The sequence below is a fragment of the Lissotriton helveticus genome, chromosome 3_2 (assembly GCF_964261635.1).
Source record: "Lissotriton helveticus chromosome 3_2, aLisHel1.1, whole genome shotgun sequence".
Classification (NCBI taxonomy): Eukaryota; Metazoa; Chordata; class Amphibia; order Caudata; family Salamandridae; genus Lissotriton; species Lissotriton helveticus.
The window spans coordinates 22,418,285-22,432,497 of NC_136062.1; the positions used below are offsets into that span (position 1 = coordinate 22,418,285).

General features: G+C 48.0%; 1 protein-coding gene across 2 annotated transcripts in view; it reads right to left on the reverse strand.

Moving 5' to 3' along the window:
• The window catches only part of USP50 (ubiquitin specific peptidase 50), a 295,365-nt gene that overhangs the window by 39,927 nt on the left and 241,225 nt on the right, over positions 1–14,213 (reverse strand). For both annotated transcript variants that reach the window (XM_078684588.1, XM_078684586.1), the window contains one exon: positions 10,860–10,992. In XM_078684588.1, coding sequence (XP_078540714.1) covers positions 10,860–10,992 — 133 coding nt within the window. The remainder of the gene's footprint in view (positions 1–10,859; positions 10,993–14,213) is intronic.

Below are 14,213 nucleotides of genomic sequence, written 5' to 3' on the forward strand. Positions count from 1 at the left end.
TTGTTTGGCACCAGTAAACACAGATGCTCCCACGCTAGCTGGTACCAAGGTCCCGATTTTAATGTTTGCGGATGACACGCTAATTATTTCTAAAACTCCAAGTGGCCTTCAGCGTGCTTTAGACACTTTTGAAAAATGTTGTTCCACGTGGGGCCTAGAAGTTAACGTGGCTAAGACTAAAATGATGATTTTTAATCCGCATCGTACTTTTAGGGGGAACGTTTTTATAATTTGGAAACCACTCGAATTGGTCAAGGCTTATTTGGGTGCCCATTTGGCCAAGGACCTCAAATGGGAACACCATATAAATATAGCAGCCCTTAAACACTGCCAAATTGCAGGTGCTCTAACTTTGGAACACAAAAAGTCGTCGTCCAAACCAATTCAGCCTGTCCTGGAAGTCTATGAATGTAAAGCAGTTAGCTCCGTGCTCTACGGCGCCGAATTATGGGGCTTTGAGAAGTTTCCACCATTGGCCCTCTCTGGAAACAAGTTTTTTCACAACATCATTAGTCTCCCGCAGAGCACACCTCTAGTGCCATTAAGATATCACTTGGGAAGGAAAGCTATTGTTGATAGTGCCAGGTTACGCCCTATTATATACTGGCATAGGCTTTGGACGACACCTGAGCTCTCCACATATGCCGCAGGGTTTTTAGATGTCATTAAATCTGACTCCTTCCATTCGTTGGCTTGCCCACTTAAGATATACTCTGGTAGCTCTGGGCATGCAAACGCTCTGGGACAGCCCTACGGAAGTCGCATTTCCTTCGAAGAAAATCTTGAAGGAAAGATACTGGGAGCAGATTGCGTACCAGGCATGGAGTGGCATTGATTCTTCCACCATGGCGGGAGTTTTCCTAGGGGCAAAAAGTAGTGCCCAAATTTGAATCTTATTGGGACGTTATTACTAAGTCTGGGGATAGGAAGCTCTATTTTCAGCTTAGAGCTGGTTCTCTACCCCTGAAGGCTTTAACCTCTAGATGGTCTGCTGCAAGTATTATTAACACCTGCCCGGCCTGTGGGAACTTTGCAGAAACTCTTTCACATCTTCTTTTTGTCTGCCCAGTGTATGCAACCCCGAGGCGTGTTTGGCTCACACCAATGTGTAAGTTACTGGGCACTAACAAAAGCTCTGTAGCTGAGAGGCTAATATGTACTAGCACTGTGCCGTTCATTTCAATAGCTGTAGCTAAATATTTGGGATGGGCATGGGTTCTTCGGCATAATTCGATTCAAGGTCAATTGACTGTTTTGGAATAATGTATGATTAATGTCTTTGACAGTGCATTGATTATTTGTTAATTGATTTTACTATCTTTTTAAAATTTATATCAAATGTCTCTATTTATTCTATTTTATGAAATGTGCTCCTTATCTCCTCCACTAGTGAATAGTACTTTTATTCTATTTTAATCTTTATCATTTTTTTATAATGCTAGTTTTTAAATTTAGATTCATGTAACTATGTTTGAATCATGGATAAATTGTATTTGTCCTGCTTTTATGAGTTTTATCTCGAATAAAGCAATTTTTTTTTCACAACAAAGTTTATTCTTTTTATTGAAGAAGTTAGGCAGAGCAATCAATGTGGTACTCCACAATCAGGAGAAACCACCAGGCATTATGATACAATCACATCACAGGACCTGAGTCCAAGTAAGAATTATAGGAAAACATGAACAATAGTAACTTTTCCCTTCCCACCCCCCTACCCCCGCAACTCCCACCACCCCTTTCCCGATCCCTCCCGGTTAACCCTCCCTAACCCCGTGCACGTGTGTAGAAGGAGCAGCAGTATCTGATCTTGGTGTGGTAGATATGACGCATTTCACAGGCCCACGTAAAGTTGTGTGTCTAGGGATCTTCTTCAGGTTCTACTGGGGGATCAAGCGTCAACTCCCTGTAGTCAGCCCACCTCTTCCATATTTTGAAGTGTTTGCGGGGGCATCCTCGTGCCTCAAATATTGGTCGTTCCAGACCCATACAAAAGTCCAATCCAGCTTTCCATGCACACAGGGGAGGGGCCCTCTCTTCTTTCCAAGCACGTGCTAGATCCCTTTTGGCCAGTACAAGCCCCAGAAGCAATAAGTGCCGTTTATATATGTTCCCCCCCACCCCTTCAAGGATGTGAAGTAGTCCCAGACGATGAGTGCGTGGAAGTTCCCAATCCAGTACTTCAGACAGGCAGCTCCATACACCTCTCCAGAAAACAGCTATTCTTGGGCACGACCATACAGTGTGGAGCAGTGAACCTACTTCCGCCCCACAGCGCAAACATTTCGGTGATTCAATCAGCCCCGCTTTCCATAACCTCTCACGGGTATAGTACGCCCTGTGAAGAATTTTGAATTGGATTAACCTAAGCCGCATTGCTATGGCAGTCCCTCGCGGGGACTCCAGGGCCTCCCGCCAATCATCTTCATCCAGAGGGCCAACGTCAGTCTCCCAGGCCGTCCGCAGGGGAAGAAGGGTAGAGGAGCAGTGGGTGACCATCGTCTGGTAGATGCGGGACACCTTTTTGTCTCCGAGGTCGCCCATGAAGACTTTCGCCTCAATCGGCCAAAACTCGGGAAGGGAGTCTCGATTGGCAATGCTAGGCGCCACGGCATGTCTAAACTGCAGATATCGAAAGAACTGGGTCTGAGGCATATGGAATTCTGCACTAAGTTCCTGGAACGATTTGAGCGTGACCCCGGACATCACATGTCCCAGCAGCGAGATCCCAATCCTGTCCCAGCCGTCGAATCCTGGCAGGGATGCCAGTCCCGGGAGTCGTCCGTTGTGCCACAGCGGCGTTTCCGCAGTAAGTCTACCCCACCAACCTACCCGGCGTAATGCTTGTCGCCACACTATGAAGACAGTGTTTGTAACCCTAGGCCATGTCCGCCGCAGGCGGACTGAGTAAAGGAGCGTGTGGAGCGTATGATCACCCATCAATGTGCGCTCTAAAGCGTAGGCCGGATCACCCCTGTCGCTGTACCACCAGTCATTGAGGACAAGCAAATGGGAAGCTTGGTAGTAGGACAAGAGGTCCGAGGTGGCAAGTCCTCCGCAATATGTAGATAAGAAACACGTACGCAGAGCCACCCTGGCTGCCCCTCCAGCCCACAGGAAACGTCCCAATATAGAGTTTACCTGTCGAAACCATTGGGGCGTGATGGGGTGAGGATAATTCTGCAGTTGGTATAGAAGGCGTGGAAGCGCAACCATCTTAAAAATTGCGGACCGCCCAAAGATATTAAGGGGCATCCGAGACCACGTTTTCACATCCACCTGAACCCACTCCCAGACAGGCAGTATGGTGTGTTCCCATGTAAGGCTCACCGATTCCGACAGGAAAACCCCTAAGTAGTTCAAACCACCGGCGGCTATCTGCAGTTCCGACGTCCAGGGGTCCGTCACTGCGCCACCACCAAGGACCCACAGGGTAGATTTACGCAGGTTTAGGTAGAGGCCGGAGACCTCCCCAAAGACCCGCATTATTTCCAGCACCCTCGGCCCTGAGCGTCGCAGGTCAGTCAGAAAAAAGAGGACATCATCTGCGTACAACGCAATTCTATCAGAAAGGCCCCCGGTCCACACCAAACCTCGCATCTGTGCATCTATGAGCACCCAGGCAGCCACAGGCTCCATGGCGAGGGCGAATAAGTACGGGGATAGGGGGCACCCCTGCCGGGTGCCTCGTCCTATGCAAAAGGTCTCCGATACTGCCCCGGCGACTCGCACCGCCGCCGTGATATCAGTATAGAGTAGCTTGACATATGACAGAAAAACCGGGCCTAGATTGAGGCGGGGCAGTAGCGCAAATAAGTATGCCCAGCTCACCGAGTCAAACGCTTTATGAATATCGGCTAGTAGCAATGCCGCCTGCTCCCCTGTGGCCCCAATGGCATCTATCGCAGCCCAGGCGCGCCGGATATTGTGACGCGTCGCTCTACGAGGCATGAAGCCCGCTTGGTCTCGGTGAACTAGGTCCGTTATATAAGGGAGCAACCGATTCGCCAGGGCCTTGGCTAGTATTTTGGCTTCTACGTTAAGTAACGAAATGGGGCGATAGGAGTCATATTTATCTGGGGGCCTACCAGGTTTCGGAAAGACCACTACCTCGGCATGGCGCCAATCCGGGGGCAATTTGCCCCGTGTGCGCGCCGTCTCAAGCGCCCGACGATAGTGGGATCCTAGTTTTACGTGAAATTTCTTATAAAATTCACATGGGTAGCCACTCGGCCCAGGGGCCTTACCCACATTGAGCTGTCCTAGAGCCTCACTCAGTTCTTCCGCCGTAAGGGGACCATCCAGGGCCTTCCTGGTCTCATCAGATACCGCCTTCGGGGGCAAATCGTCTATGAATTTAGCCACTTTGTCCACAGATAAGCGGTCATTCGGGGCATATTGTGTCCTGAAGTAGCTTGCAAATCTCGCCGCTAATTCGTTCGGGTCAGTAATAAACACTCCGTCGTCCGTTGTAAGACCTGGCAACGTGACGGGTTGAAGGCTGCGTTGACAAAGTTTATGGAGCAGTGTGCATGATTTGTCTCCCCACTGGTATATTCTGCTCCGTGTGGCCAGCCACGCCTGTTTAGCCTCGTCCATTAAGACCGACGCATAGGAGTGCTGCGCCTGAAGAAGCAGCCGTATTCCTATTTTGTCCCCCCCTCCCCGGCTCCGCCGCTCTAAGGTTTCCACCAGCGCGGCCGCGGCCGTGATTGCCTCTCGACGCCCACGTCGGGCCGCAGTGCACCATGCAATGTCTACCCCTCGCATAGTGGGCTTCAAGGCCTCCCACACCACTACTGCGTCCACATCATCCACCAGGTTTTCCCGCCAGTAGTGGTCTATAGCTTCCCTAAGATGTTTGACATAACTAGGCTGTTGGAGATGCCACGAGGACATCCTCCATCTGAAGGGTTGACGTTTCCTAAGGATTTCCACCCTAATCGACACTGGGGAATGATCGGACAGCCCCCTCGGCAAGATCTCTGTGGCTCGCAACCTGCACATGCATACCTTGGGCACAAACACATAATCCAGCCGTGAAAAGGAACCATGTACCGCAGATACAAACGTGTACTCGCGCGCTGTAGGGTGCATATGTCGCCATGCATCTATCCAGCCCATTCCTTCACTCATAGCATGCAGCCTAGTAGGGGGGGGGGTGCTGGCCCAGGCAGCTCCTGACGCCTCTGACGGTCCATACATACGTCCATCACCTCATTCCAGTCCCCGCCCACCACCGCCAGGGACTCCGGAATGTCCTCCCACACCGTGAACAGTCTCTCAGTCAAGGCCCACTGTAGGGGAGGGGGGCATATACGCTCCCAAAGACCACAGGCTCAACACCCACTCTGCCCTTGACAAATATGTATCGACCCTGTGGGTCCACCCACTGCTTCTCATGTACATAGGCCACCCTACGATGTATTAAAATGGCCACCCCTCTGGACCCCCTGGCAAAGCCGGTGTGGAAAACCTGATGATAACCAAACCGCTGGAGACTGAGCACCTTTGATCCCATCATGTGAGTTTCTTGGAGCAAGAGCACATCGGCAACCTCTCTCTTTCCCCAGCGCAAGATTGCCCCACGTTTAACCTTGTCCAGCATCCCCCTAACATTCCATGTAATCACTCGCAGGGACTCCTCCGGGAGTCCATGTAACCCACTAGCCATAGTCAAGCGGGACCCACCAGGTAGGCCCTCTGCGCCAACACCACCCACTGCGCACCAACATCAGCATCATTGTAAAGAGCACGTGCAGTCTCCACCCCCTTCCTGTTCCCCCCCCCCCCCTCCCCAAAGGACCAAGACCCCACAAGAAATGCAACATCTGTTTCCTCCCATGTCCCCAAAACCCCCTCCTTCTCAACCGCCACCCTCCCAACCTTCAACACCCCCAACCCTCCCCCCCCCCTATACCTCACAAAACTATGAAGTACCTGTCGCGGCATGGGCAACCCCAAGCCCAAAACAGAGGGCTTAAGACTAACCATGCCAATGGATCCCAACTCCCCGAAACCTAGTTGTCGCTACCCCCCTCCCTTAACAACACCCACCTTAGCAGGAGAGTGGCAGCCCTCAATTGGTCGTCCCCGAGCCATACACTACCACCCTCCTCAAGTTCAATAACACAGTCTTGCATCAATGCTGAGGCATCAAAACGTGTCTGTTTCGCCAGGCCTCAACCGCACCATCGCCAGCCAGCAGGAGCCACAGCAAGCCACAAGGAGCACAGAGTACCTTAGACCTTCAATGGTCCTTCCCAGATTGGTCCGAGTCTTCAGTTCTGCCGCTATCCTGTGTACCGGAGACGGAGGCCGACCGCTTCCGTGATTTGGACCTCCGATTTCTCCTACTCTTGGGCGGCCGGTCTCCACGTTCCAACGATGACCCCCTCGAAGAGCCCGGGTTCAGTCCCGGCTGGGCATGCGGCCTGAGCGCCACCGTTTCATCAGTCCATTTAAACAGTTCCTCCGGAGAATCAAAAAACAGCGTTTTGGACTGAAAAATCACCCTCAGACGGGCCGGGTACAGCAGAGAGTATTGGAGAGTCAAGCCTCGCAGCTTCGCCTTTGCATTCATGAAGGATTGACGTTGTTGCTGGAAAAATCATAATCTTTCGGTTCTCATATAGGATCGCATCTCTGGTTCTAGCCTCCCTCAGAATGATATCTCGATCGTGATAATTCAATATTCTCGCTATCACTGCTCTGGGCCGTTCACCCTCCGGCGGCCTCTGGGTTAAGGCACGATGTGCACGTTCGACGACGAAGCAGTTGGACAGAGCCCCAGGGGGCAGCCAGCTCAACAGCCACTGAGCCAGAAACTGTTCCATGTTCCCCTTCTCGCATCGTTCCGGAAAACCAATGAAGCGGAGATTGTTACGACGTGCGCGACCTTCCGCATCCTCCGCCCTGAGTGCCAGGTTCTTTTGCACTGATTCCATGACCGCCATTCTCTTCTTCAAGGAGCCCACATCGTCTTCTACCACCGAAATTCTGGATTCTGCTTCGGTGTAGATGCAGCTGGTATTCCAAGATACAGTCGTGTGACAACATTTGATGCTGAAAGAAATCAAAGAGTCTGTGTTGTATGGGTCATCAAACATATGGATGTCCCAACCATCGTAATATCCTAGCCAAGACCATTCACTGAATAGAGTTAACGTCCTATTCTGGAGATGAAAAATTAGCAGTATTCAGGGTACTGTGATAAGACCCTGTTGACGCCACTGCAGCGGTTCAGCAAATTTCTCCCGTCTCGCTTCTCCGAACTGGATATTCTGTTGGCTATCTGGTCGAAACCGCATCAGAACAGGCAGATAGCCAAATGTCACAGACTGGAACCTGGTGACTCTGATTTCCTCACCAACCACCCCTACACCAGACAGTCTTATTTTACCGACCTTGGATGTAAAATGAATTCTGACACCTTTCCAACCACTCCTCCAGATACAAAATTCAAAAGGATTGATGCCTTTGGCAAACATATATTTTCTTCTGCCAGTCTGGCAATGCGGTGTGTAAATTCCGTCTGTTTGTGGGCCCAGTACACAGATGGCCTTTGGGACATAGCCAGCAAGATCTCACTGGTCTCCCATCCCCCCTTTGATGTGAAGTGGCCCACTTTGAGCATCTAATACGTTCCAAGTTAGTATTCAGTACATTGTTACCAACAATAGGTAATGTTCCACGTCTGATGGCGCGAACAGGGAAAAGACAAGAAACTAACGTCATCTTGCAGGGTTGGTGCTTCTATGCAAGGAGGGGTGGAGCTTATGCAGAACGGCAAAACATCAACTCGCAGAACGTTTATGCACTTCTAGGAAAAAAAATTGAAATCAAGTCTGGCACTTGGGGGATATTCTAAGGTGCGAAATCTGTAGTTAGGTTCAGTATCCACCAAAAAGAGCATTATCATCGGTAAGAAACTAGTTTGTTTTTCTCAATTGAACCTGTTTCGGCAAACTAAAATGGGTTTCTAGTGAGTAGACTGCGTCGGACTAATTCCTGAAGGTAGGTAGGTAGGACACCTTGTAACAGAATGCCATGGCTAAGGTGCACAGCTTTTTTTATTTCGCTTGGGTTACCTGAGAAGTTTTTACTGATTGAAGCATAGCCCTGTGGTCTTCTTTTCTATTCTGGGCATATTTTATACTTCACGTCATTCCGACCCATTCTAGTAAGCATATGAAAAGCAGCTGGTAGTCCACTGTATTGTAGGTAGTCTACATGTAAAAGTGATCTATGGATGTTACGTGTAATTGTAAAGCACACTTTCACCCGCAAACGTATTGTGGTGCTGAATAGTTGTGAGTGTCTGCCATCCAGTGGCAGCTGTTCCCAGGTAGCAGCAGTGGGGAGCCACAGTTCGGCGCTCAGCCAGGGAATGGGAGCCTGGGCATGTTCTCCACCCAGGCTGTAATGGAGCTTGGGTGGAGCACGCATGACTGTTTGGCTGGCCCAAGAGGGCCGGCCAATCATTCCCTGCGCATCTCAGAGTGTCCACCACTCCTCCGCCCTGCTCTGAGAGCAGAGCACATCCGCCCGCCCCTACAAGACACAGCCCGCCCCTACAAGGAAGGTAGCAGCAGTGGGGCGCCATAGTTCGGTGCTCAGCCAGGGAATGGGAGCCTGGGCATGTTCTCCACCCAGGCTGTAATGGAGCTTGGGTGGAGTATGCATGACTGTTTGGCTGGCCCAAGAAGGCCGGCCTATCATTCCCTGCGCATCTCAGAGTGCCCACCACTCCTCCGCCCTGCTCTGAGAGCATAGCACATCCGCCCGCCCCTACAAGACACAGCAGCAGAAACAAATAAAATGATAATAACGCCAAGTTGTTATCATTTAATTTTTTCTTTTTTTACACTGCAATAAGCAGTGTGGCAACGCTCCTCTGCCTTAGCGGAGGATCCGTCCCTACTGCCATCTTTGACTTTTCCATGATAGACATGAAGTCCTTGTAGATAGCTGTAAGTGTGGACTCCGTTCTTCTGGAGGTTTTAATCTGATTGTTGGTCATGGGGCAGGGGGCTACTACAGTTGTTTATTAACCTCAATTGCCAGACCTTTGCTCGGGTATCATCTGCTTGAAATTGGGCGGTAGCTGGAATAGTCCTTGTGGGTTCACGTTTTCAAGAGAGCAGTTGTAACTAGATTATTAAGGAGCTGGGTACTTTTACCTTTCAGAGGTATAATATAAGCAGGTCCGCTATGCCTCTGTTAATCTTACGAATTGTACATCAGTGAAAGAGCTTTGTAGTGTGGCAGTATGGGGAAATGGGCATGGTTCAGGTTGCAGATTAAAGCTTCTCAGATCTATAAAAATTTTGCATTTTAAAGTCAGAAGGTCTTTGCAGCACTACTGAGGTGCAAAGGTGTTTTACAACATCCGGATTAGTATAATACAACGGTTGCTGGCTTTTCAAACTGTTTGATACCGTTGGCATTGATTATGTGACTTTTCTAACATTTAATTTCGGCCTCTGATTATTTGTTTTCTTCTATGCTCTCGATCACTGCTTGCTCTCTTCGTATTGGTCAATGGGGAGCTGAACTATTTACTGGTGCGCCGAGACACTTTTTAGCCTCGTCTTCACATGGGTTCAACTAGGATCAGCTTAATTCATATAGTTGCATGTCCTACTTGGTTGAAGCCTGGCTTTGTTTTTTTATTGTTAAATCCAATGACATTTTCTACAATATTACTGGCAACAGTGGGGTGAATTAGAAAACGTCTTCTAGGACAGTGATACCATAATCTAATTTAATTATACAATTGCTAGGATGAGAAGGGTCATTGGGGCTGACCAGGAAAATACTACAAACAGCTTGACACTGCGTTGCTTGAGTAGAGGGTTTCTAGGCTCAGTGGGCACACCTTACACGGGTAGTACTGATTCTCTCAGGTTGCATCAACATTGAACAATTTTAACCTTCCTTTCCAAATCCCTCATTGCTTCTTTCTTTCCCTCAAACGTTCTATTTTGGTTTCTGTTTCGAGGTCTCTTCTAATCCCCATCTCATTCCTCAATTGTCGCACTACCGAGAGGCCTCTGTCAGCTTTACTGCTGGAAATAACCCCCTCCCATCCACCTCTGACAGTGGTACCTGAGGTGCCACCGTATTTAAGGTGACCCCACGTACATAAATCCTGTCTGCTCATTTCATGATCAGCACTGCCATGTGTACCTTGGCGGTGCCAAACTTGAAAATTATTCAAATGGGAACTAATTTCTAGCGTAATAAGATATTGGTTTTTGCTTTTGCTAAACAGTTCGCGAATTTTATTTAGGGCCCTGCTAGCCACGCTTTGCAGTCAGTCCGTGAAGGTCTAAATCCGCTTTAGTTTCCAAAGACTCAAATAACTAGGTGGTGCTTGAAATAATCTTCAGAAAATAAATACACGTAAACGCTGAATCACAAAGCCGTTCATGAGTATGGGAAGTATTATACTTCAGGAGTACTCTTTTACATACTGTTACATAACTTTGTGAATAGGCCCCAAAACCTCAAACTTTCTATTAGTAAAAGTGGAGCAAGGGGACAATCCTTTATATTTGTATTACCTGAATATTACTATTTTAGATGTTTTGGGCCTAATTCACAAATACATGTAATGGTACATAAAGGAGTACAAAAATAAACATCTTTTATTTCAGTCAGCGCCAAGATAGCCATGTTGGGGTGCTTTACAGATACATGTTATGTTATGTAATGTTATGTTACAGAAGTAGGCCAGATGATTCTCCTACTGGGTAAAGAATCCACATAATGGGAATATGAAGCACAGATAACAAAACAAAAAAAATCCACATTTGTAAAATGCCCAGGCCCAGTAAGGGTACTTCTTTTATACTTACCACCACTGCATACAAGTTGTACTTTGGTATCCTTTGAAATGGTGCTGAACAATAAGGAGAAATATCCAGATTCCTAAGTGGATAATGAACCTCTGTTTTTAATTTTCTCTTGACTAGATCGCTGCAGTCAAATCTGAGAAGGAGAAACACAGGCAGGTTAATTTGTAGTTTGGTTTCAACTTCACCCTAACAGAGATTTGGGGTTGCTGCAAGAGAAGGGTTTCATTCCCCTCAACCAGTAACCCAATTTCTTACAAAGTAAATCTAATTTTTTGGAAGGCCAGGTTTCATTGTTGAAGGAAGTTGTCTTGTTCCGTTACCAAGCATGTATGTGTCAGCCCAGTGGCGGCTGCTACATTTTTAAATTGGTGAGGCACATATAAAAATGTAATTAAAGATAAAAATAAACGTAACTTTCATGACAATGTTCTGCAGCACACGTACACCTGAACTTCCTCTTGCTTACCGCTACTTACTGGACAACGTCATCCATTCTAATCCCGCTTTTAAAGACAAGGGTCCTTAGCTTATCAAAATCAAAATCAAGAATAAAATATAGGCCATAATAGGAGACTATATGTGTCCTCTGTCCAGCCGGACAGGGTGTTTATTTGAACACAATATAAGCAGTTAAACAAATAATTCTGGGGCACAATCCTGTACCATACTCAAGGGAGACAAACAACAAATAACAAATAAGGAGAAGTTTCACAGGCAAAAAAACGAGCAATATTGGCCACTTTTGACTCCGTGTTAGATTGAAGTAATGCCAAGAAGTGCTAGACACAACTAGATTAAACACAATGGTTAGGTTGTGAAAACACTATGTAAAGTCGACGTTTCGATCCCTTTTGCTCTAATTACATGGGACCATCATCAGGACTGACAATTCAAACATTTGCCTGCCTGTAATAATAGTACAACCGCCCAAGTATGGGTTATGTCCTCTGGTGCGTGTGTGGCATGCCTGCCTCTGCGGGTTGCTGACAGTGAAGTTAGGTGGCAGAGTATGGATGATCTGCCTTTATCTCAGGATCTATGGGTCCGGGCAGTATTAACTGCAGGATCTCGGCTGCTGGTACCGGGTTTTGTCAAAAAAGGAATACAATGACTCCTACGTGTTCGGTCGTCCTAGGGGCCGGGGGAGCGATGCCTCTTCTGTCCTCGGTTGGGTCGGACTGCCGAGTCTTGGAGTTTTGACACCGGGTATGTTCGTGAGGAGTGCGATGACTCCTGTGTATGCGGTATTCCGTGGGCCGGGGGAGCGATGTCCCATCCGTCCAAAAAAAAATCCATTCTAATCCCAGCACTGCTGCCTTGCTGTTTACAAAGCTAACCAGAATAAGAGCAGTGCTAGGATTGGCTGGAGTAGGCAAACACAGTGCTCCATCAGATATCTTCGAGGCTGTGCCTCTGCTTCTCAGCTGCCTTTCGGGTGTTGACTGCAGGAGCCTGAACTGTGCATGGCAGGCACGCCACAGTGAAAACACCGGCCAATCAGACATGTGCAGTTGAGGTAACACAGCCCTCAGGTCAACCAACTGTATTTCTGTGATACAGTGGAGAGGTCATGGGGGTCAACGCCCACACGTGCCTATGGGCTCACCGCCCCTGTGTCACCCTTTTTCATTTTCTAGCATGGGACTGTGATTCTATAGATGGTCACAGCGAGAAAACAGTTCGGTATTTGGCTATTCCGGTGAGGTTAATGGTCCGTTTGTTTTCTTGCTATAGTAGGTCAGGTATTTGGTGCCGATCTGTTTCTTCTGCACAAGAATTGTTGGGTGCACGCAGCCGCGGTCGGTAGTGGGACTACCTGCCGGGCGGTGACGTGGGGAGGGGCAGGGTGGGGGGTTAGTAAACTATGGATTACGGAGGTTTAAAGGTAAGTAAAGTAGATTCCAACCATTCTGCTGACTCAATAGGGTCCCATGCATTCCCCTGAGAGAAGAGAGCATAAGGCTAGGATGAGGGAATCCAAGCTTAGAATCAAGAGGCAAGAAATTGCCCTTGCAAAAGAGACCCTGGTTCTTGAGAGAGAGAGAAAATTGTGTGGACTAGATTCCACTGATGGCAGCATAATTCCTAAAGATAAGGAAAGGTCTCATGGCCATAGAAACCTGAGTAAAATTGTTCCCCCCTATCAAGTAGGGGATGACATCCACAAGTGGATTACTGCTTTGGAGAGGGCCTGCAAAGTACAGCAGGTACCCCAGAGTCAGTGGGCAGCAATTTTATGGCTCTCCTTTGCAGACAAAGGTAGAGGTAAGCTCCTAACAGTTAATGAAAAGGATGCTGACAACTACACTGTCCTGAAGAGTGCTCTGATAGATGGGTTTTACTTAATCCTCTGAGCAGTACAGGTTGCTGTTCAAAGATACCCAGAAGACACAGACTCAGGACTGGACTGACTTTGTAGATTGTGCCACTAAAGCTCTGGAAGGCTGGTTACTGGGCAGTAAGGTCGATGATTACACAGGATTGTATAATTTGATTATGAGAGAACAGATTCTTAATAATTGTCAGAACCAGTTATTTCATCAATACCTGATTGACTCTGATCTGACCTCCCCCCAAGATTTGGGTAAGAAGGCAGACAAATGGGTCAGAACCAGGGTGAAGCATAAGGTACAGAACCAAGGTGGTTATCAGAAGAAGCAAGAGCAAAAGGGTGGGGAGAAATCAGAAGACCAGAAGTCTTCTCAAGGTCCCCAAAAAGCTTCTACTGGTGGGGGTCCCCAACAACCTAAAAAAAAGACGGTCCAAAGAAACCATGGTGCAACTTTTGTAAGAGTAACACTCACTGGACCAGTGAATGCACCAAGAAGGAGGCAGCTCCAACCACCATTGCCCCTAAGGCAACTGTTCCCCCTAGTCCAGCTAATATTGGTGGTTCTCAACAAAAGGGTGTAGTAGGGTTAACCATGGGAACTGAGGTGGATTCTGGCATAGTCAGAATACCAAACTCAAGCTGTTCTTGTCTGTGATGTGGACATGGCTATGTCCTCTACTGTGAGCCCCAGTAACCTGGGCAAGTACAGACAGACTCCTTTGATTAATAACAAAGTGGCTCAGGCCTACAGGGACACATGTACTAGTGTCACAATGGTGACACCCATCTTTGTGAACCCTGGGCAGATCATACTAGGTGATAATTACCTAGTGACCAATGCAAGCAATGTCACTACCACTCATAATATGGCAATTGTGAATTTCTCCTGGGGAGGGGTAACTGGCCTCAAAAGGGGTGTTGTTAGTTCAGACCTCCCTGTAGAATGTTTGCTTGGCAATGTCCTAGAAACTCCAATCTGGTCTGAAGTGGAGTATAGGACTCATGCAGAGATGTTAGGTATA